General features: G+C 49.3%; 1 protein-coding gene across 1 annotated transcript in view; it reads right to left on the bottom strand.

Moving 5' to 3' along the window:
* TBC1D22A (TBC1 domain family member 22A) overlaps positions 1–23,509 on the bottom strand; it is a gene marked incomplete at its 5' end in the record, with an annotated part of 424,244 nt that overhangs the window by 384,441 nt on the left and 16,294 nt on the right. The window contains 3 exon segments of the mRNA NM_001133321.1: positions 5,361–5,537; positions 9,107–9,447; positions 10,374–10,430. Coding sequence (NP_001126793.1) covers positions 5,361–5,537; positions 9,107–9,447; positions 10,374–10,430 — 575 coding nt within the window.

Genomic DNA, 23,509 nt, shown 5'->3' with positions numbered 1-23,509 from the left:
CCCTACTCTGACCCTCCCCCAGCCCCTCCCAAGAGCTGCCCAAGGACTCCACCTAGTCCATGGCCACTGGCAACACCCTGCTCAGAAGCAGTCATCGGCTCTTCCTTCCACAGAATAGCAACCGCTTTCTGATGCTCTGCACCGCACTTTACTCCCCCAGTTCAAAACCTCCCAGAGGCTTCATGCTGTGCTCGAAGTAAAAGCAGAGCTCCTTCTCCTGGACTTCTCAGCCCTGGGGACCCAGTCCCTGCCTGCCGCTCCTTCTCCTGGACTTCTCAGCCCTGGGGACCCGGTCCCTGCCTGCCGCTCCTTCTCCTGGACTTCTCAGCCCTGGGGCAGGTCCCTGCCTGCCGCTCCTTCTCCTGGACTTCTCAGCCTGGGGACCCGGTCCCTGCCTGCCTTGCAGGCCTCTCCCCACACCCCACTCAGCCACCAGGCCAGAGCCTCAGCAACCCCTCAAGCACATGAAGCTCTATTGCCCGCAGGACCTTTGCACCTCTGGGCCTGTCCCTAGAATGCTCATGCCCCCTCTTCAAATGCCTGCCTGTGTGCAGATCTCACCCCAGAAACAGCCAACTGCAGAGCAGCTCCAGCCTCTACCCTCCGCATGCCTTGACTCTCCCTACATGCTTTCTGCCTTCTGATGGTTGCGGGGGTACTGAGCGAGCTCCCTCTGTCTCCTCATACGAGAATGTCAGCTCCTTGAGGGCAGGGCCCTTGCAAGCCTGGCTGCCGATTTCTCTCCAGTGCCCACAACCACAGCAGGTGGTCAACAGAGCCTGGATGAATGAGTGACTTTACATAAATTCCCACCGACCTTCACAAGGACCCTGCAGGGAAGGTCTCATGCTCCCTCCACAGCTGACGAGACAGGGAGGTTGAACCACTTCATGAGTAAGGGCACGGCCAGCCATCACACTGAGGGCCTACTCCAAGGCCGCACCTGCTTCCTCCTGTCACCAAGGGCCCAGGCCCCTTCAGGGCTGCCCTAGAGCTGCGGACACCAAGGGGGCATCTACTCGTATTAGTGCTGCCAAGGTGTATGGCTCCAAACTTCTGTTCATGCCCTCCCAACCCCCAAAGCACCCTCTCCCGCTGACCTCCATCTATCAGCACGCTCTCATAAAGCCTAGACTGGATGCTCACCCCTCGGGGGAAGTGGAACATGGCCGTGGCCTGGCCCCACTCCTTGACGGAAGGGTCATGCCTTCTGTCCTACCGTTCGAAAGCCTTGAGGGCCAGAGCTGAGCTCCACACACAGTTTGCCCTCCGAAGCCCCACTGCTGCAAGGCAGGCCCTAGATGGTCCTCAGGAAACTGCATGTTCTACACGTTACCAAATCACACTATCATTCACCAGACACATGTGACCAACTTGAGTGTCATTTTCCGGGGCTTCAAAGCAGGCAGGCTTTGTGTGAGTAAATATTGAGCCAATGCTAAGAGTAAAATGAGCTGTTAAGTTCTATTTGCTACTTTCGTCCCCAGGCTCATAACAGAGCGTAAGCTAAACAAAGAAAAACAGCACTCCGCTGGACAGAATGATATTCAGCAGGTAGACTCATTTCTGTAGGCACTTCTCACATCAGTGATTTGCTTCTCCAACATTGGCAAATATTTGCCACTTACGTCTTTCATGTAATGTGAAGACAGTACATTCCACTGTCTTCCAAAGCTATCTTAACTGCCTTATAAAAACAGGCAATTTACTGGCGATGTTTTCTCTTGCTACTAAATACAAATGCAGTCATCATTTAACTTTGAAAGCTCTGCATTTAGCTTTTTGGTTTTAGATTTGATATTTACATAGAATTATAAAGAAAGAAAAAAACCCACAGTCCCCTCAACCTAACAAAATACTTGATTTTTACATGCTAAAATCTAGCCCTACATACTCTCATCTTCCTACAAGTCTTGAAAGCTTTACTTTTAAGTATGATTTTAATTTCCAAAAGTTGCTTCAATTACAAAGTCCTTCAGAATGTTCCAGGTGGGTACTCAGAGCCTGACCCAGCACAGGGTTCCCATCAGGCAAATCTTGCTTTCACCAGCTGTCTCTCCTCCACCTGCCCATTGCTGGAAACCACAGGACACAACCAGGAAAACATCTGTAAGTCCTTGACTCGTCAATGACCACAAAAGTGACCATATACGTCAATAGCGCAAAAATCAAATGAGAAGATAAAAAAACCAGTTCAAATGAACATAACAACCACCATAAAAATAACTAAAATTTTCGAGTGTTTAGTATGTGCTAGGCACTCTCTTAAGCACGTCATACGTACTATCTCATTTAAACTGCAAAATGAGCACCGCTTTCATCGTGCCCGTCACGCAAACAAGAACTCTGAGAGCAGGATCATCACCAAGCTGGCTCAAGGTCACGTGGCGAGTAACCAGTGCAGCCAGCTCTCCACACAGGCAGCCCAGCTCCAGGACCCACTCTCCCAGGTGCAACGTGGTTCTGCATCTCCACACCACCCTGGAGGCACGAGAGCCAGCCGAGAAGGGGCACTGGCATGCTAGAAGAGGAAGTGGCCAAGATGGGTACATCAACTACAAGACTAGACTCCTGTAAGCACGATCTACCTTTATCTCCTGTCTTGGTGGGTGACACTTCCGCCTACCCGGTGCTCTAGCCGAAATCACAGAGCCATCCCCCACACTGCCTTCTCGCCTCACCCATGGCTAGGGATACTCTGTGTCACCATCACAGAGGGAGGTTCAGGCGCCTGAAGAAATGTTCTCGAGTTGTTTGTAGTAATAGCAAGCTAGGAATAACCTGTCTGCCCATCCACAGGGGCTGGTGCAATCAAGTGGGGGGACATCCATAGGATGGCATGTTACAGGGCACTCTAAAGACTAAGGCGGTTCTCCACATACACCATGGGAAAATGTATCATTCCTTTAAAGAGTGAAGTGCACAAGTGCCTTGCCGTGCAAGGGGAGAAAGAAATACACCGTAGAAATGCACAGACCCCAGAGCATCTCTCTACAGAGCACTTCATCACCAAAGGAAAAAGGGGAGCTCTTCAGTGGAAAGAGCTGGCAGATGCCACCTCAACCAAGTGATCGGAGTCCACATCATCAATGCCAGGACCCACCAGCACCACGTGCCCCCGCTGTGATGACCAAGAAGAACACAAATCCCTTCAGTGATGTTCCTGCCAAAAATTATCAATCAGAATCTCATGTGGGCAAACATCAGACAAGCACAAACCAAGGGACATCCCACAAAATCACTGGCCTGTGCTCTGCTAAAGTGTCAAGATCGAAATGTAGAGACCGGCAAAGCTGCTGCTCCAGGTTAGTGGAGAAGACAGAGGCGTGACATCCAAATGGAACGCCTGCTCCCCACTGGAGTCTGGACTAAGAAAAAAGAGGGAACGGACATTACTGGGACAACTGGCAGAATGTGACTATGGATTCTGGATTAAAATAATAAAAGTGTTAAAATAGTACTGTGTCAATGTTAAATTTCCTGATTGTGACACCTGTGCTGTGATGCTATTGAGGGAATACGCAGCGAAGGTTTGTGCTTAGGAAATATGCAGCGAAGGTTTTAGAGGTAAAGGGATATATCTCCAACTGACTCTCAAATGGTTCAGGAAAAAAAATATATATATATATACACACACACACACACACACAAACAGGCACACACATGCAGAATGGTAATGGGCAAATGTAAACAATTGGTGACTCTGGGTGCAGAGCATATGGGAGTTGTTGGCACTATTCTCGCCAACTGTTCTGCAAGTTTCAACTGCATCAACATGGAACGCTTAAAACAACAGATGCATGGGCCATCACTGGAAGGAGACGCCTGGAGCTGTGCAAAGGAAGGGAAGGTGGAGGCTGGGACAGGCCTCATTTTCACGTACACCCTGCTGTGCTGTGTCATGTTATAACACATGAAAGTGTTGCTGTTTCAAAAAAACAAACATAAGGAAGAAACAACCACCCACTTTGAGAACTCTACTCAGAGCTGTGTCCTTCTAGCCAGGAGAGCTTCCAAGAGCCCTCCCCAGCCTCGGGAACACAGCTTCAGCCATGCCCTTTGAACCGCTGCTTCTGGCCGGAAACCCTCTCCCTGCCCTGGGCCTGAGCGTGAAGGCCCGGCTGCCGCAAGCTCCCGTATGGCCCCTGCACGGCTCCTGCGTGGCTCCCGGAGGCCCATCTGCATGCACCACTCGCCACCTCCTGGCCAAGCCAGGCGTTGCACCTCCGGTGCCACAGTGACACCGGCCATAACTGTCTCATACAGGTTTGTCCCCTCAATGAAGCAATCTCATGACCAAGGCCACATTCCAGTCCTCCCGAGAGCTCCAGCGTCTAGCAAACACCTAGCCAGAGTGGCACTCCACAAAGATGAGATACGGAAAGGAAGATACGGAAAGGAAGGATTCAGCAGGAATTCCACCGCAGGAACTCAAAGCAAGTGCATTCCACAGAGCCTGGCCACGGCAGTCCACGTGGGCACTGCATGTGCCTGGAAGCAACTCGCGCAGGAAGAGTCACGCTGGTGACTGTGCTCTGCCCTGTGGGCCTGCCCCTCTGCCCCAGCCTCACCCCTGCCCCCTTGCAGGGCTCACAGCCTGTCACCCTCCGATGACTGCCAGCCCCATGGTAGAAAAGTACAAAACCAGCAGATTGAGTTGATAGTCACCAGCGCTGTGCTCCCATGATCCACTGTCTTCAGAATACTGTCAAGAACAAGGATGTCCACCTGGCCAGCCTCGAAGGGCTCACCAAGGGCAGCAATAATAAAGAGTGCAAATGGGACAACAAGAAAACAGAATGGGCCAGGCGTGGTGGCTCACGCCTATAAGCCCAGTGCTTTGTGAGGCTGAGGCAGGAGGATCTCTTAAGACTAGGAGTTCAAGACCAGCCTGGGCAACATAGGGAGACCCGTATCTGTAGAAAAAATTGAAAAAAATCTGGTGAGCGTGGTAGCACAATCCTGTAGTCCCACATACTCAGGAAGCTGAGGCAGGAGGATTGCTTGAGCCCAGGAATTCCAGGTTGCAGTGAGCTATGATCGCACCACTGCACTCCAGCCAGGCAACAGAGTAAGACCTTGTCTCAAATTTTAAAAAAAGAAAACAAAAAGGAACTCAAAATACATTTTCAAATTGCATAGGAAAGACATTAACAAAACGTGTCTAAAGCACAAATTGCTACTACCTTAGTGACTTACTGACTTGAAAATATTACACGAAAACATCACCTTCCTGCAAGGCAAATTACACACGGACGCGTGTGCGTTACATAAGCATACGTGGAATCCTTTAAGATGTGATCTGTTTCAGAAACAGCAAGAAATGTCTGTGTGTGTCCTCCAGAGGACAGGGTGCTTACCAAGGTCCGTGTTGGGGCCGGCAAGCAGCTGCTTGAACTTGTCGAGCCGGGAGGCCTCTCTTTCACTCAGTGCTGAGCTGCTGAGGGTGCTGGGGTCGGATGTGCCACCCAGCGTGATGGTGGCCGAGTGTGGGAGAGACTGGGACCTCTGCAGAGGGGCGGCATCGCTGGCACTTTCTGCAGGGGTGAGAGAATGGGGGTGAGGGTGAGGGCGCTCCTCCCGACCGCATGTTCCTCCTTGCTGTGCCACTGTCCCTTTGTGAATGCTGTTGGGTCACAACGGTCCCTTCTTCCCATCACTGAGCAGTGGGGACCTTGGTTTCTTGAGCAATAACATGTAACTGACACCTTTGAAATTCACTCGCCTCTGGCAGAGTATTATTCATCAACGAAATGGACCACCTCGCATAAAAGCAACACAATGACAGCCAGAAAACTCCAGGGCCCCTCGGGCTGTGTGGAGGTCAGGCTCCCACCAGTGCCTGGGGTGGCGGATCAGGGCCTGCCCAGGTGACATGACCCAGAGGGTCTGTGCAGGACGGTGCCCTCGGGTCAGCCAGGCCTGAGTGTGGAGGGCAAGCCCACCAGTTACCGTGAGGGAAAGGAGAAAGCCTGCAGAGGTGCTGAGGATGGGAGGCAACGGTGGGGACACAGCAGGAACCAGGGTGCTGCGAAGGCACTCACCTGCCGTCTCAAGAGCATGCCCAACCCTGCCACCTGCCTGGCCCTCCCTGGTCTCACCAGTGCCCTGGGAGGAAGGTCCCACAGGGACCCTCATCCCAAGGAAACAAAGGAAGCCAGACAGGTGAAGGATGGCACCTTCCCAGACCCCACTACAGGCAGTGACCACGGTGGCACTAGAGTACAAGCTGCCCACCCTCCCTCCCGCCCTCTGCTGCTGCCCACCAAGGCCCCACTGACCCCCAAGATAGATAGGCCCACGGGGACCCAAGCAGGTGGTGAGACAGCACGTTCCACCCAGCAACCCGGGACTGGGTCAGCCCAAGGGACGACCCTAAGGCCCTCAGATCACTCAACACGGCCATCTGAGACCAACAAGCAGAGGCTGGGAAAGGCTCCAGACTCCTGGGTCTAAATCCTATCTAGCTATCTCATTTTTCAAAAACTGAACATTAAAGTAGAGTGAAAAATAAACTCCAGAACGGGCTGACATCCACTCCAACAGCCACTGGAGCAAGGAGGTAGCAGCCGCACTCCCCAGCGCCCTCCTTCCCACAGAGCGCACCCATTTCCTTCACAACCTGGGAGTGGGGGAAAATAATTCACACAGAAACCCTCAGGCTATCCAGGAGCCAGGCAACCTATGGCCTCTGGGCAGAATGTGGCCCAGTTAAATTTCCAGAAAAGTATGCTAAAGTGGGGGCACAGACTTCAGAGTACCGCCCTGTCTCCTCCCCCATCTCCGCTGCCCACTCTCCCTGAATCCCCCCAACCCCCAGGAGGATCTCCTCCCACCAGCCTCAGCGCCCTTGCTGTGATTCCTATTTTGTAGCAGCCGCACACCAAGCAGTGGGCTGGGGCTCCAGCCCACGGCGTCTGGCTCCAGAGTTTCCGCTGCCGGCCTTACTGCAGAGAGGGCTGAGAACCAGCACCTGAGCAGAGGGGAGGACCGCGGGTGACAGTGCCCCCTCTCCCTCCTTCAGAGGCTCCTGCTTCAGCAGCACTTACAGTTCCTCAGAGTCAATATTCAACAGGAAGAGCAGCTGTGCACTGAGTCCCAGAATTAAAGGTGCTCAGCTGGACTTCCCTGTGATCTTTAGAAATGACTGATGTGGCTTCGTCAGGACACGAAAGGGGCCACTCACTCCTGAGCAGGACCCATAAGTCCATGTCCTGGTGTTGCTGCAAAGTTTAATGAGTTTAGTGTCACAGGGAGTTGATACTGTACCTGCCACATAGTAAATGATCAATATATGGTATCATTGTCACTATACTGAAGTGCTCAAAAAAAGCTTGCCCAGGAAGCAAACACAGGAAAGATGGCCAACTCCAAGGCAGGCAGGTGGGAGCACAAGGCAACGAGGTCATGGGCCCCCTTCTCCCAGCGCAAGCTGCCTGGAGCATCCTTTGCTTGGCTCTTCCAGGATGAGGCCATCCCAGGGTGACATCTCACAGCTCTCCGACCCCAGCTGGTCGCAGCCTGAGCCTGCCTCTTGTCAGATCCCCCAGCCACACACCGTGTGGTCCTGCGGTCCTGGCCACTCTCAGCCTGACAGTGTCCTGCATCTTGGGGGCAGGGGGTGGGGTGCTGAGAGGCTCACAGAACTTCAATGTCAGCACCACCCATGAGCAGATGAAGCCAGGGATCCTGCCAACTCTGACTCTGCCACAGGCTGAAGGGCGCTGCCCAGGACTGGGCCTGCAGGAGGCGGTCAGTGCATGCTTCAGTCAGTCACCAGGTTTCCAAGCCTCCCGCAAAGGCCATCACCAGATTTCCACTTACAAGTTCAAAGACTTTAAAATTTATTAGACTCCAAAAAGAAAACTGATCAAATGAAATCACGCACAGTACTCTCAACTAATGAGGGCTGTAACATTTTAGAAGTTAATCAATTCCTAGAAAGTGGTTTTAAAAATTAGATCTAGGTATGAAACCTAGTTCTGCAGGGTAACCTCAGGCCACTCTAACAATCTCCATCTTCTCAACTGGAAATGTGGGGAGAGCACCCTAGCCCCCAGAAGACCCTGGAGGGAGGTATCTATGACGGCCTGAGGCCGCCCCAGCTGGCCCTTGCCCCTGCCCCTCACCCCCTGCCTCCCAACAGCACCGCTGACGTGAAGACACCCTGACCTCCCCGTTTAAGATGACACCTGCTCCCCACTGCTCTCACGGCCACCGCGTTCCCACCCCATTCTCTGCCTCTCTTGACCGTGGCACCTGCTGCCTCCCAGCACGCTCTGTGCCCCCTTGCTGGCTGTGGGCAGTGCCGCATCTGTCCCTCTCACAAGAATGGACTTTCCACAGGGCACAGATGTATCTCAGTCTATCCAGTGGGTTATCCCAAGCTCTGAAAACAGTGCCCGCGGCCCACGGTGGGTTCATCACACGACCGTGCAGCTTTTCCATCACAGACGTGATGGCCTGCAACACACCAAGAGCAGCAGTCACAGAAACAGCCTCAAGAACAGCTGCTGTGCACCAGTGCCATACACATGGCACCAGACATGACCCCACCCGAGGTGGTCAGAATGCAAATGTGGCCGACCCAAAAGTCAGACTCCCAGCCCCTACAGATCTGAGCCCACGTGTATGCACCCCTGGCAGTAATCCTGTAAGCTGCCTAGAGCGCCAGCCCCCAAACATGCAGGGGCCTGACCCCGCGGCTGGCGATGTCACCCATGGAACCATCACAAGCTGGTGGAGTTAGGAGGGAGACAGTGTCCCCAGGCACTTGCTCCCCTGTGGCCCTCTCACGGCCAGCCCACAACAGCCTGGTGCCTCCACTCCACTCGGAGGAGAGATGCACTTAGCTAGGACAGAAGCCTCCACTCCACTCGGAGGAGAGACATACCTAGCTAAGACAGAAGAAAGCACTTGGGTGCCCCAGGAAAGAGCGCAGCCCACCCCCCTATCCTTGGAAGAGAACCATAAGGGATCTCGTGGGCCAGGGGGCCTGCTACAAATGAGGATGGGAACCCACTGATTCTCCCACAGTGAGTGTGCTCTGGCCGCTTTCTTAGCTTGGCCAGAAACCCAGACCATCTCTTCAGTCCTCCCATCATACCTGCAGGACAGGACGTGTGGCTCTCACTGACAGACTTCACCAGCCGGAGGTCGCCGCTGGGGGGTGAGGGCGGCTCTGCCTCGGGCCTGGGCTTCTGCTGAAGCCCTGGCCCCTCCTGCAGTGTGGGCCGCCCCTGCCGCTGGCTGTGGTTACGCAGCACACGGTTGGCCGTCTCCATGACCACCTCGGAGTTCAGGCTCTCCGCCGCCATGGCCAGGAGCTCGTCATCGTCCTCCCCAGCGTCCCAGGCATCGCTGGTATTGCTCTCAAACTCCTGGAAGGTGCTGACCCGCTTGGCCTTCACTGGTGTGGTGGGCATCTTGGCCGTGGACCTGAGCAAACTGTAATGCAAAGGCAGTCTTTACTCGTACATGCTCGAAGGCTTCACCCAAAACCAGCCAGGAAAGAATTCCCAGGTGAAAAGACAGGCATAGAAGTGTTCAGCTTCGATCTAGCAATAGTGAGCGAAAAAGCAAACACAATTCACAGAGACAGCCAAAAGAAGAGCAGGCGAAGCCCATGAGGACTCAGTGGCAGGAGAGGGAGGGGGCTCCAGGAAGGCCACCTGGGAGGAGGCGCAGGGCCACATGGTGATACCCTGCAGGACCACCCCAGCTCACTCTGGCCAGTGCCTGGGGTGCCTTCCCCGAATCCCAGCAAGGCTCCTGCCCAGCAGTGAGGGGTGTGGGCCAGGAGCGCCTGTGCAGGGTGCAGGCCTATGGTATGTGGATTTGAAGACACGCAATCTTTTAAACAAGATTCCCCCAAAATATGACAACACACAACATCGGCCCCACCTCACGTGAGAAACTTGTCAGACAGGTGCAGTCCTGCAGGGTCACAACAGCCCAGCACAAGCCCCACACTCTGCGTTCCCGCCTGCTGTGGAGGGGCCAGGACAGGCCAGGGCCAGGCTCCAGCAGCTGGTGGAGAATGCGGGAAGGAGGAAGGGAAAGGACAAGCCAGCATGAATGGCCTGCAGCCAGGCTGCCCGTGGCTAAAGGATGCTGGCTCCTGGCTCTCCCCAGGGCTCCCCCACCTCCCCACATCAGGCTGTGTCTCCCACATCTGCCGTCTTCACTGGGATGCGTAGCATGGGGTGCACAGTGTCTCATACAAAGCGACTGCTTGATCAGTGTGGCTGAATGAGAAACCAGTCTCCTCCCTCAGGAATGCCTGGGAGCAGGAAGGAAGCAGGAAGACCGGGGTTGCCCCAGCCCTCCCATATCAGAGCCGAGACGCCAAGTGAGGTTGGAACGTCACTTACGTGCCATGTAACAGTGGATCAAAGGGGGGGTGTTGAGCGCCATACACGTGCTGGATGCTGATGGAAAAGAAAAGGAAAACCAGTGAGCCTCTCTCCTGCCTTCCCAAGAGCCCACCACCAGCTCGGCCGAAAAGGTGGGCTCCCAGGAACCCACAGGACTGAAGGAAGCAGCTCCTCATCGGCTGTCGCAGGCCCCCCTGCAGCCACCCGGGGTCCTGAGGGCCCAGTTCAGAAGGGATGAGTGGCACCATACAAGCCCACACCCCACATCCCACCCAAGCAGGGCAGTCAGCCCGTCCCTGAGAATGGGCCTCAGCCCGACAAGCACCACCACAGACCCTCGGGCATCCACACGGTGATGAGGGTGTCTGGGAGTGCAATGAAGGGACTGCAGCCTCTGCCCACAGACTAAAAACTCGAAGAAACGCCCATCTGGGAATTCTCACCTGCCATCATTTTGTCTGAAATTGAATGCAGAATTGCAAAAGATAAATATAATTTTTTAAAAGATTTAACAGGCTTGGTGCGGTGGCTCACGCCTGTAATCCCAGCACTTTGGGAGGCCGAGGCGGGCGGATCACCTGAGGTCAGGAGTTGGAGACCAGCCTGGCAAACATGGTGAAACCCCATCTCTACTAAAAATACAAAAATTAGCCGGGCTTGGTGGTACATGCCTGTAATCCTAGCTACTGGGGGGGCTGAGGCAGGAGAATGGCTTGAACCCAGGAGGCAGAGGTTGCAATGAGCCGAGATCGTGCCACTGCACTCCAGCCTGGGTGACAAAGCAAGACTCCATCTCAAAAAGAAAAAGACTTAACAGTTTTATTATAAAAGTCTTATATTCATCAGAGCAAATTCAGAAAACTGATGGAAATGAAATACCCCACGTGGCAGACACTGTTGGTTGACTGATCAACCTCTACCCAGAAGCCTTTGCTCCTTTGGCTGACTTCAGCCACGGCTGGCCCTGTGACACACATTCATTTCTCACAGCCAGCAAGAAATAAATGCGGGTTTTAACTTTTCTGAAAAAAAAAAAAAAAAAACCAGGCTTAGCCAGCACCCCTTTGGCCCCTAGCTTCTCTCCCTTTTTTTCCACCTGGAACACAGAGGTAAGGCCTGGGACCTCAGCCATCATGCGTGAGTGAAGATGCCACCATCAAGGGCAGCAGCGCAGACAGGCAGGAAAGAGCATGGGGCTGTGATGGCTTTGAGCTGCTGCCCAACCCTGCGCTGCTCACCACAGACTACCAGACACAGGAAATAAACGAATCTCTGTTTGTTGAAGGCAATACTGGCAATGTTGGGAGGCCAAGGTGGGTGGATCGCTTGAGCTCAGGAGTTTAGGACCAGCCTGGGCAACATGGCGAAACCGTGTCTGTACAAAAAATACAAAAAAAATTGGCTGGGCGTGGTGACATAAGCCTGTGGTCCCAGCTACTTGGGAGGCTGAGGTTGCAGTGAGCCAAGATTGCACCACTGAACTCCAACCTGGGTTACAGAGCGAGACCCTGTCTCAAAAAAATAAAATAAAATAAGTGATTACAAAAAAATGGTCGGATGATCGCTTGAGCCTGGGAGGTGGAGGTTGCAGTGAACCAAGAATGCACCACTGCACTCCAATCTGGGTTACAGAGTGAGACCATGTCTCTAAAAAATAAAATAAAATAGTGATTACAAAAAAGTAATAAAGATATTTGGAGACAAATATCTGCACACAACTATGATAACCTCTTGGGGATAAACTCCCAGAAATGGAAAGCTTGGGACATAAAGCACGCATTAGAAAGGCCACTAGTCCACACTGCTGAAGAGCCATGGTTCATATCCCACCAGCAGTGTCAACACCACACACCACTGCCCATTCAGCAGGAGAACAGTGGTCTCCATGTCAGCTATGTGCCTTTTCATTCATTAGTGAGGTCAAACATTTTTTTTTATCTTGTTCATTTGTACCTCTTCTTTTTGTAAACTGTCTGCTCATACTCTTTGTCCATTTTCTAATGAGGTGCTCACCACTTTCTCACTGCTTTGTAAAAAAAACCTTGTAAACGGAGCATTCCTTCTTAGTCGTTCTGGTGGTGTGGTCAGCAGAACAACGGCCCCCACCCAAGACGTCCACATCCTAATGCCCAGAACCTGTGACTACGTCGCCTTACATGGTAAAGGGGACTTTGCAGATGCAATTAAGAATACGAACCCTGAGGTGGGAGACCATCCTGGGCACTCCTGGTGGGCACAATCTAATCACGAGTACTCAAAAGCAGAGAACCTTCCTGGCTGTGGTCAGAGGCAGAAGAGACCACGGAAGGTCACACAAATGCAACATGGCTGACTCTGTACATGGAAAAAGGGGGCCGTATGCCAAGGAATGCGGGCGGCTTCCTGGAGCTGGAGAGAGCAGGGAAAACGCTCTCCCCTGGAGTTTCCAGAAGGAACCAGCCCCGCCAACACCTTGGTGTTAGCCCAGTGAGACCCACGTCAGACTTGCAAACTCTAGAACTCTAAGATACCATGTTTGCTGTAAGCCAGTAAATTTGTGATGATTTGCTAGAGCAGTCACAGAAAGACAATGGCGGTGGCCAATCTGTTTTCCTTGGTCTGGGAGGCTGAGCCACTCTTGCGTCCTTTCCTCGTGATTCCACTTTGGGGACGACACTTGGAAAGGTCTACCTCTTCCGAGAGTGCATAAACATGCCACTGTGTGCTAGTTTCATCCTTCTAGAGGGCTCATTCCTACCCTTAAGTTTTCAATCCACCTAGAATTTATTTTATTTTGCTATATAGTGTTTAGTAGGAAACTTTAAAAAAAAATAAAGAAGAGTTCAAACGTCATTTATTCAGCAACCTCTCCTTTCACCCACTGCTTTGAGAACATCATCTTTAACGTTAAAATATTACATTGGGTCATTTTTCAGTTTCCCACTCAGCTTCTATTTGGTATCCCAATCCTATGCCTGCAGCACAATATATTAATTACACCAAATGTTTACTTTTATATTCTAAGATTTTTCAGCAAAACTTGACAAACATTTTTTCGATTCTGACTCTCGGACAGGGCACTGGGGAGGCAAAGATAAGCACAACACGTCCAAACTATTCCGGCCCTTACAGTTTACTTACAAAAGCAAAACTTCAACTGGCATTTTGAATGTTCTGTGATAATTCCTACAAGAGCATGCCACAAGAGTATAGAAACCCAGTCTTATTGGGAGGCCGAGGCGGGCGGATCATGAGGTCAGAAGATCGAGACCATCCTGGCTAACACAGTGAAACCCCGTCTCTATGAAAAATACAAAAAATTAGCCGGGCATGGTGGCACGTGCCTGTAATCCCAGCTACTTGGGAAGCTGAGGCAGGAGAATGGCACGAACCCAGGAGGCAGAGCTTGTAGTGAGCCGAGATTGCGCCACTGCACTCCAGCCTGGGCGACAGCGAGACTCTGTCTCAAAAAAAAAAAAAAAAAAAAAAAAAGAAAGAAAGAAAAAGAAAAGAAGGAAGATTCCTTAAGAAAAAAAATCACACTTAGAACTAGGAAAAGTGGCTAGCAGAAGGTTGAGACAAACAAAACAGCACGCACCTGATCTGAAGGCCAGGAGCAGTGGAATCAGTGGGACATCAAAGTGGCAGCCAGGGGTCTGTCACCACAGTGAGCAGAAACATGAGCCCACACCCGGCCTTCCTTCAAAAGGCCCAGGAGCCCAGTCCCACCCCTCACTCCACAGAGGAAGACTGGAAACCCAGAGAAGAGAAAGGAATTCAAAAGAGTTTGGCCCCTTGAAGGGTTTGTTATGACTTCTCCTTCCCAAAAAAAAGCCAATAAGGAGAAATATATGATTTCAGAAGAAAATTCTAAAGTCAGCATCCAAATGACAAACATCACATTTATTTCTGCATACATCAGAGTGAGTTTCAGTTTCAAACTGAAGACAACCTGAAAGCAAAGCGCTGATCCCTCCTCTCAACCAGGAAGGACCTATGTGGCAGGCACTGTCCTGGGTGCTGAGGACACAGACGCCCTGTGGCATGAACCACAGGCGGGTCCCAGTGGGGCTGGTGCTGGATACTTTTACCAAAGGAATGAAACACACAGAAAAGTGAAGGAACAGCCCTGTGACCACCACGCCGCGTGCCACTGCTCAGCTCCAACCACTCTCAACAGCCTCCGGATTTGCTCAACATGCCGTTTCTTTTTTACTACCAATACTGCAAGCAATAAAACATAGAGAATAATAGTAGCAGCTAACAGAGATAAGCATTATTCTAAACTCTTAATGTGTTAACTCCTTTAATCTTTGCAACCCAATAAGGCAGATATCATTACTCTTCCCATTCTAAAGGTGGAAAAACTGAGGGACAGAAAGCTTAAGAAAGTAGCCTGCCTGGCCGGGCGTGGTGGCTCACGCCTGTAATCCCAGCACTTTGGGAGGCTAAGGCAGGCGGATCATGAGGTCTGGAGATCGAGACCATCCTGGCTAACACAGTGAAACCCCGTCTCTACTAAAAATACAAAAAATTAGCCGGTAGTGGTGGCGGACGCCTATAGTCCCAGCTACTCGGGAGGCTGAGGCAGAAGAATGGTGTGAACCCGGGAGGCAGAGCTTGCAGTGAGCCGAGATCACGCCCCTGCACTCCAACCTGGGCGACAGAGTAAGACTCCGTCCCAAAAAAAAAAAAAAAAAAAAAAGTAGCCTGCCCAAGGTCACCCACCCCTGGCAGGCTGCAAAGCCAGCTTAGTGACATATAGGACATAAGGAATAACCACAGAGACACCACCCAGAGATTCACTTCCACCAAATTCCAACATTTTGTCATATAATAGAGTTGAAACCCTCCCCATTCTGGTTCTCTACCTACCTCCTCTGAGGTGGCTACCAACCTGTATTTGACATTTTCCATTTCCATATAAGAGTTTATACTATTATTGAAGAGACGTGGATCTCTAGGCAACATACAGTATTATGCCGCACATTTGCAAAGTTTACATTGTTATCATTTCATACATATGTATCTTTCTGCAACTAGATGTTCCCTCAAGATTGTTCTTTATGTATCAATGTTAATGCATGCAGCTCCAGTTTTGTTCTGTGGGGTTTCACTGTATGAAAGCCAGTACTTTAGCAGTAAACCAACTTTGCAAAAGAAATGTTACATGGAAATGCCAAACAGGTAAAGGCAGAGATACTCTGGTGAAGGGGAGACGCAGGAGCCGCCACATGCAGTGGCCGGGCCACTCAACAGAAAGAGAGGAGAGGGAGACGCAGGAGCCCCCACACGCACTGGCCGGGCCACTCAACAGAAAGAGAGGAGAGGCAACTCCCAGAACCACAGCAGGACTCCAAGGAGACACAGAAAGCTGCTGGTCTGGTTATTTCCTGAAATACAAGGAAAATGAACAAAACCAAGAGATGGTTCTCTGAGTAGATGAATAAAATTCACAAAACTTTAGCTAGACTGACTAAAAGAAAAACGGGAAGACTTAAATTACTAAAGTCAGAAATGATGGAAAAGACATTATTATCAACCTTACAGAAATAAAAAGAATTATGAGAATATTATGAACAACTGTACACCAACAAATAAGATTAATTAGATATAATGCACAAATTCCCAGAACGATACACACAACTGAAACTTACTCAAGGAGGAGGAGGAAATATGACTGGATACACAACATGGAAAGAGGCTGAATTAGAGGCGGGCACACTGGCTCACGCTTGAAATCAAGCACTTTGGGAAGCCAAGGATCACTTGAACCCCAGGAGTTCATGACCAGCCTGGCCAACAAAGCAGGACCTCATCTACTAAAAACCAAAAAACTAGTGGGCATGGTGGCACACACCTGTAGTCCCAGCTACTCAGAAGGCTGATGTGGGAGGATCACTTGAGCCCAGGAATTCGAGGTTACAGTGACCTATGACGGCACTACTGCGCTCCAGTGTGGGCAACAGAGCAAGACCCTGTCTCAAAAAAACAAAAAATAAAAATAAAGAGGCTAAATTAGTAATGAAAACACTAGGCACAAAGAAAAGTCCAAGCCCAGAGGGATTCACTGGTAAATTCTACCAAATAGATAAAGAAGAATTAATACCAATCCTTCATAAATCCTTTCAAAACCTAGAAAAGGAGGTAATATTTCCCAACTCATTCTATGAGGCAAGTACTACCCTGATACCAAAATCAAGCAAAGACATCACAAAGAAAGAAAGCTACAAACCAGTATCTCTTATGAATATACATATAAAAACCCAAAATACTAGCAAACCAAATCCAACAACACATAAAAAGGGATTACATATCATAATCAAGTGGAATTTACCCAAGAAATGCAAGGTTGGTTTAATAACCAAAAATCAATTAGTGCAATACACTATATTAATAGCATAGAGGACAAAAACCACATGATCATCTAAATAGATGCAGAAAAAGCATATGATAAAATTCAATACTCCTTCATTATAAAAATTATCAACAAACTAGGAATCAAAGGTAATCTTCATCCTGATAAAGGATATCTACAAAAAACTCATAGTTAACATCATACTTAATGGTGAAAGGCTGAATATTTTGCCCCTAAGCTCAGGAAAAAGACAAGGATGGGCGGTAGCTCATGCCTGTAATCCAGCACTTTGGGAGGCCAAGGTGAGGAGGATCACTTGAGCCCAGGAGTTAAAGACCAGTCTGGGCAACGAAGTGAGACCTCGATCTCTATCAAAAATCAAAAAATTAACCAGGCATGATGATGCATGTCTGTGGACCCAGCTACATGGGAGGCTGAAGCAGGAGAATCACTTGAGCCCAGGAGGTTGAGATCAACGCTGCAGTAAGCCATGCTGGCAAAACTGCACTCTCTAGCCCGGGCCACAGAGCAGGACCTTGCCTCAAAACAAAACAAAAGTACTGAACAAGCTACAACATAGATCAATCTTGAAAATATTATGCTCAGTGAAAGAAGATAATTACCAAAGAAATGTGCATTATATTATTCCATTTATTTGAAATCCCTAGAATAGACAATTCTATATACAGAGAACGGAGATTAGTGGTTACTTGGGGACTAGAACAGGGAGGAAGGCAGGGGTGATAAAGGACACACGAGGTTTTCTAGAGGCAATAAACATGCTCTAAAATTGATTGTGGCGATAGTTACACAACTCTTTGAAGACACTAAAAAAACCACTGCATTATATACCTTAAATGGGTGAAGGCTATTGTGGGTGAATTGTGTTGTATCTGTATCTCAGGGAAGATGTTATAATGTTTTAAAGTCAGTACAGCTTTCACCTGGCCCTTTTGGGTTCCCGCTCTTGGAACCCAGCTACCCATTCTCCAAAGATGCCAAAATTAGCCACAAGGATCTCCCATACGTACACATTACAACCCACAGCACTAGCTGAAGGCCCAGCGGACAGCCTGCATCAGCGCTAGACAAGCAGTGAATCCGCCTTCTTATAATTTCAGCCCCAGCCTTCAAGTCTTCCTAGTGAGGCCCCAGACATCATGGAGAAGAGACAAGACATCCCACTGTGCCCTATGTGAATTTCTGACCCACAAAACCTATGAACAGAATCAAATGCTTGCTCTATGGCAGGGGGTGGAAAAAAGATACAGCCTGCTTAGATCAAGCATAATCTATCTGTCATGTCCTTTTCCTGAAATGTCTTGGATGTCTCTCTGACATTGGTAGAAAGCTTTCAGCTTTAAGAATCAAAGGCCCAGGTTCAAGGCCCAGCTCCAACACTTACTAGCTGGTAAAGTTTTAACCAAGTAAGTACTCTGAGTTTTCGTTTTCTCATCCTGGAAATGGGAATAAGAACATGTATGAAAGGAAATAACCGTATATCACAGCAATCTGAATACTGGGACATGACCTACAAATAGCATTTATCAATATTATCAATCTCTCTTTATATGAACGTTTACATTCTTCCTATCATTTCCCAATGTATCTCTACTGCTCAAAACCAGCATGCTTCTTGGCTTACTGGCCACTATCTGCACGTCCTTTTCAAAAAAACTCTCTGCCACATTATCACAGGCCACAGGCTTTTCCTCCCGGGACAGCCGGAAATTTATCAATTCTTCATAGGCAAACCATTTGTGTTTACTAAGCAAAAAATGTTCCAACAAAGTTCAACTGAGACTAAAGAAACCGCATTTTATCTTATCAAAATTGCACTTTTATTTGATTTTGCATAGCTAAAAAGAAAAGCAGACTTCAACTAAAGATATTTTAAAAGAACATGTGGCAACATACCCACCTACCTCATTTCAGATAATGAAATCTGTCTTTAAAAAAGTATATTAACCGGCCAGGTATGGTGGCTCACACCTGTAATCCCAGCACTTGGGAGGCTGAGGCAGGAGGATCACTTGAGACCAGGAGTTCAAGAGTAGCCTGGGCAACGTAGGGAGACCCCATCTCTACCAAAGAAATAACTTAGCCGGGCACAGTGGCATGTGCCTGGAGCCCCTGCCACTCACACGAGCCCAGGAGATTGAGGTTGCAGTGAGCTGTGATCGTACCACTGCACTCCAGCCTGGGCAACAAAGCAAGACTTTGTATACAAAAAAAAAAAAAAAAAAGGATATTAGTCAATAAACTTTTTAATGAATTAAACTGCTTTGAAACACTGCAGTAATCTACTGTTTTAAAGAGAACCCTAGTGATTCCTTATGAAAAGCAGATGCACATGACGTAATTCCACTTCTTGATAGACAACCTAGAAAACCCTTGCACAAGCACACAGGAGATGAGCTCAGCAGTGTCTATAACGCTAAAAAAGATAAAAAAAAATTTTTTTTGAGATAAACCTAGATGACCATTGACTGAACAACGCATAAGCCAGAATACATACATATAATGGAATACTAACCAAAGCAGACGTGAATGAACTAGAACCACCAGAACCAATCCAAATAAATGTTATCAACAGAACACTGAAGAGGAGAGCAAGTTGACAGTGTGACATCCTTCATGAAAATTGTTTTAAATGCGAAATGATACTGTATATCATTTTTGATACATATATGAGTGGTAAAAAAAAAAAAAAAAAAACTCCTCCTGCACACATGGGAATGGAAACACAAAACTCAGAATGTGTGGAGGGAGCAGCTGAGTTCAGGCAAAGACCCCACAGCGGCATCAACTGCATGTGTGCACTGTCCTCTTTCCCATGCTGGATGGAGATACAGTGTGTTCTGTATTACATCAGCCTGTGTGCCCTTTCTGAATGTCTGAAACGCTTTCTAGCTTTTTAAAGATCGCTCTGGCTCTGTGAAGGTGAGGTGTACATGGCCTGGACACGGACACACTGCTGGAGCATCACCTTACTCTCCAGCAGGGTCAAAACATGAAGGACTCCCGGGGGCACAGTGCTGGTAACTCTAAGTCTGCCCATTCTTTTGACACTATAAACAGAATCTTTCAAAAAGTAAGCTCAGTATCATTAGCCATCAGAGAAACACAAATCAAAACCACCATCGGATACCACTTCACACCAAGCAGAATGGCAGAAATTAAAAAGATGCTAAAGCATGATGGTGAGGATGCAGAGAGACCAGAACCTCACACACTGCTAGTGGGAATTAAAAATGGGCAGCTGCTGTGGAAAACAGTTTGGCAGGTCCTCAGAAGGTTACATGGAGTTATCGCATGACCCAGCAATTCGACTCGGAGGTGGATACCCAAGAGAAATGAAAATACACATCCACACCAAAACCTTGTACAGCATTATCCATAACAGCCAAAGAGTGGAGGCAAATGTCCACCAGCTGATAAATGGGTCAATACAACGTGGCCTAACACAATGGAGTAATATTAGGTCATAAAGGGAATGAAGTCTTGGTACACAACACAGCATGGGTGAATCCTGACAACATGAAGCTGAGAGAAGCCAGATGCAAAAAGCCGCATACTGTATGATTCCACTGACATGCAACATCCAGAACAGGCAAATCCCTGGAGCCAGATAGTAGCCCCATGGTTGCCAAGGGTGGGGAGGAGAGAATGGGAAGTGAATGCTAACAGGTACAGCGTTGCTCTCTGTGGTGATGAAATTTTTCTAAAACTGACTGTAGTAATGACTGCCTAACTGTGAATATACTAAAAACATCAAGCACTTTAAATGGGCGAACGGTGTGGTATGTAAGTGGTATCTCTATAAAGATGGAAGGGAGGACAGGAAGGGCCCCCTCCCTGACCCCACTGTGTCCCAGGAAGGCCGGTACGTCAGGAAGGGAAGGCTCGAGATGGCTAACCAGCCTCATTCATTCAACCTTTAAATAAGTCCAAGTCTGGCCGGGCGTGGTGGCTCACGCCTGTAATCCCAGCACTTTGGGAGGCCAAGGTGGGCAAATCACGAGGTCAAGAGATCGAGACCATCCTGGTCAACATGGTGAAACCTCGTCTCTACTAAAAATACAAAAATTAGCCGGGCGTGATGGCGCACGCCTGTAGTCCCAGCTACCCGGAAGGCTGAGGCAGGAGAATCGCTTGAACCCAGGAGGCAGAGGTTGCAGTGAGCCAAGATCGTGCCACTGCACTCCAGCCTAGGCGACAGAGACTCCATCTCAAAAATAATAATAACAATAATAAGTCCAAGTCCACTTGTCCCACCATGAATGACAAGTCTGTAGCGTAAATCACCACGGAACAACACACTTCAGCATGCTTCACATGAAAATGACAGATTTAATCGCCCCCAAACTTGAGGAGGACTAACTGGTTAGTAGTGAGCAAGGCAAGGGCCATTAGTTGGGTGTTCTGGTCAATGGGTACACATCCTGCTGATCCTACAACACACAGCCGGGGCTCTCAGATGGAAGAGCGCATGAGCAAACACTGACGAAGGGTCACAGGCTCTAACCCACGACAGGAGAGGCCGCACACTGGTGAAAGTGGAACAACGTGGACAAGGGACAAGATACCCCAGAGCAGGCCAGGGAGGGGCCGGCAGAGAGATGCCCCAAGAGGCTGTGCCCTGGAGAAGACCCCCAACCAAAAAGACCTCCCCATGCCCTCCCCAAAAACAGCCCTCAGAATTGAGGCCAAAGCTCACCTTTTCAGCATAGGCACAGGGAGATGCAACTGCAATGCCACCACTGGTAAGGGGAACCCAAGGACACCCATGGTAGGGGAGGCAGGTAAACTAAGGTCTGACACAAGAACTGCGGTTGGGCGTGGTGGCTCAGGCCTACAATCCCAGCACCTCGGGAGGCGAAGGTGGGCATATCGTTTGAGTCCAGGAGTTCAAGACCAGCCTGGGCAACACGGTGAAACTCCATCTCTATAAAAAATATAAAAATTAGCCAGGCATGGTGGTGTGCTCCTGTAGTCCCAGCTACTCGGGAGGCTGAGGTGGGAGGATCACCTGAGCCCAGGAAGTCGAGGCTGCAGTGAGCTAAGATCGCGCCCCACTGCACTCCAGCCTGGGCAACAGAGTGACAACCTGTCTTTAAAAAAAAAAAAAAAAAAATCGGGAGGGCACCTCCAGGGAGAAAGGGAGAGGGGTCACAGCATGAGAACAGGCTGGAGACACTGGTCAGTTGTGGGGGTCGGGGCAGGGGGAAATGCCCAAGAGAAAGAGAATGGGTCCCTGAAATCAACACCATCTCTTCACTACTGTGCCCTACAACATGACTCAGAAAATTTAAATCAACAATCAACAAAACACTACAATCAAATACTTGCTGAGAATCTACTCGTGGATAGCCAAGGCCTCCAACTTGGTCCTTGCTTGACAGCAGCGTGAAACACAGATGTCTTCAGCTTCTACTGACTACACTGCGTTATGTTTCTCCATTCAAGTCACTCAACAAACACTGACTGGGTACCTGCTCCACACCAGGCCCGGGCTGCTCCTGGAAAGCTGACAGTGAACAAGCGGGAGTCTCCATCCTCGGGCCACCTCCACAAAGGCAGCTAATCCATGAGGATACAGGTGACTCTGAAGCAGGAAGAGACAAGTCAGAGTTAAGAGGGACAGAGCGACTCGAGCCAATGCTGCAAGGCCGCTGGGTTTTGACAGGAGGCAGCTCTCCCCGGCAGATCCTGCAGAATGTTTTTCTGGTTTGAATTTGAAGCCTCTACACCAAGGTGCTCTTTTCAAACAAACCTGATGGTGTATCAGAACAGCTTTTTTTTTTTTTTTTAATTGAAGGTTAAACAGCAGTGGGTGAAAATAGCAGTGAGGGAAATAGGGAAGAGTGAAAGAAAATAAAAGTATGGAAAAGCAATAAATCCAGCTGCAATGTTCTCAGGATCATAAAAGAAATGAAACATTTACGATTAAATGCTTCTCTGTATTTCACATATATGAAGTAAACAGGCAAGTCATCTAGTCAAATTCATTTTATGGCTAATCAACCTCTCTTCTCCAAGCACAGTCATTATTCAATGCCCCCTTAGGGTTCAATAGCAGCTTTCTGAAATACATACTCAAATTGGCAACTGAATTTACCACTCAGCTCATTCTAACACATGGTGATACTCCCCAGATTTATAAAATATATTCAGAAGTAAATTTTCCAAGGAAATTAACTCTAGGAGCTTTGGAGGAAAATGTACGAAAAACCACCTATGGCAACAGTAAACAATTCCACCACCCCCTCCGTCCACAGCATCATCTGAAACTTGTGCCCACCCCGAGGGTCAACAGCAGAAAGACGTGGTGCCTGAGACCCAAACCAGAGGATCTCCGAGGGCTGTCCCGCCCCGACACCCACACCACTCTGACTGGCAGCAACACATACACTCTCCTGCAAGGCTCCCAGCTACGTGGTGCCGCTTCTGGGCCACAAACTCCCTGCTACAGGGACTGCATTTTGTCTCATGTCACACTCCTCACAGCCCTCGGAGCACTGAGAACCCAGCAGGGGCTGAGGCAATTACTGGGTCAAATGGACATCTCTGGAAACAGGTCTTGGAAACAGCATTTTTACAATGATTTTTTCCCTCACATAACAAAAGCAATGTGTGTCTATTATAGAAAACAGAAAATATGAAGGAAATGGAAGTATTTTGAAATTGTCCTGGCCGGGCGCTGTGGCTCACACCTGTAATCTCAGCTCTTTGGGAGGCCGAGGCGGGCAGATCACCTGAGGTCAGGAGTTCAAGACCAGCCTGGCCAACATGG

The sequence above is a fragment of the Pongo abelii genome, chromosome 23, assembly GCF_028885655.2.
Source record: "Pongo abelii isolate AG06213 chromosome 23, NHGRI_mPonAbe1-v2.0_pri, whole genome shotgun sequence".
Classification (NCBI taxonomy): domain Eukaryota; kingdom Metazoa; phylum Chordata; class Mammalia; order Primates; family Hominidae; genus Pongo; species Pongo abelii.
The sequence above is the reverse complement of the archived record's forward strand: the minus strand, read 5'-3'. Positions and strand labels throughout refer to the sequence as shown.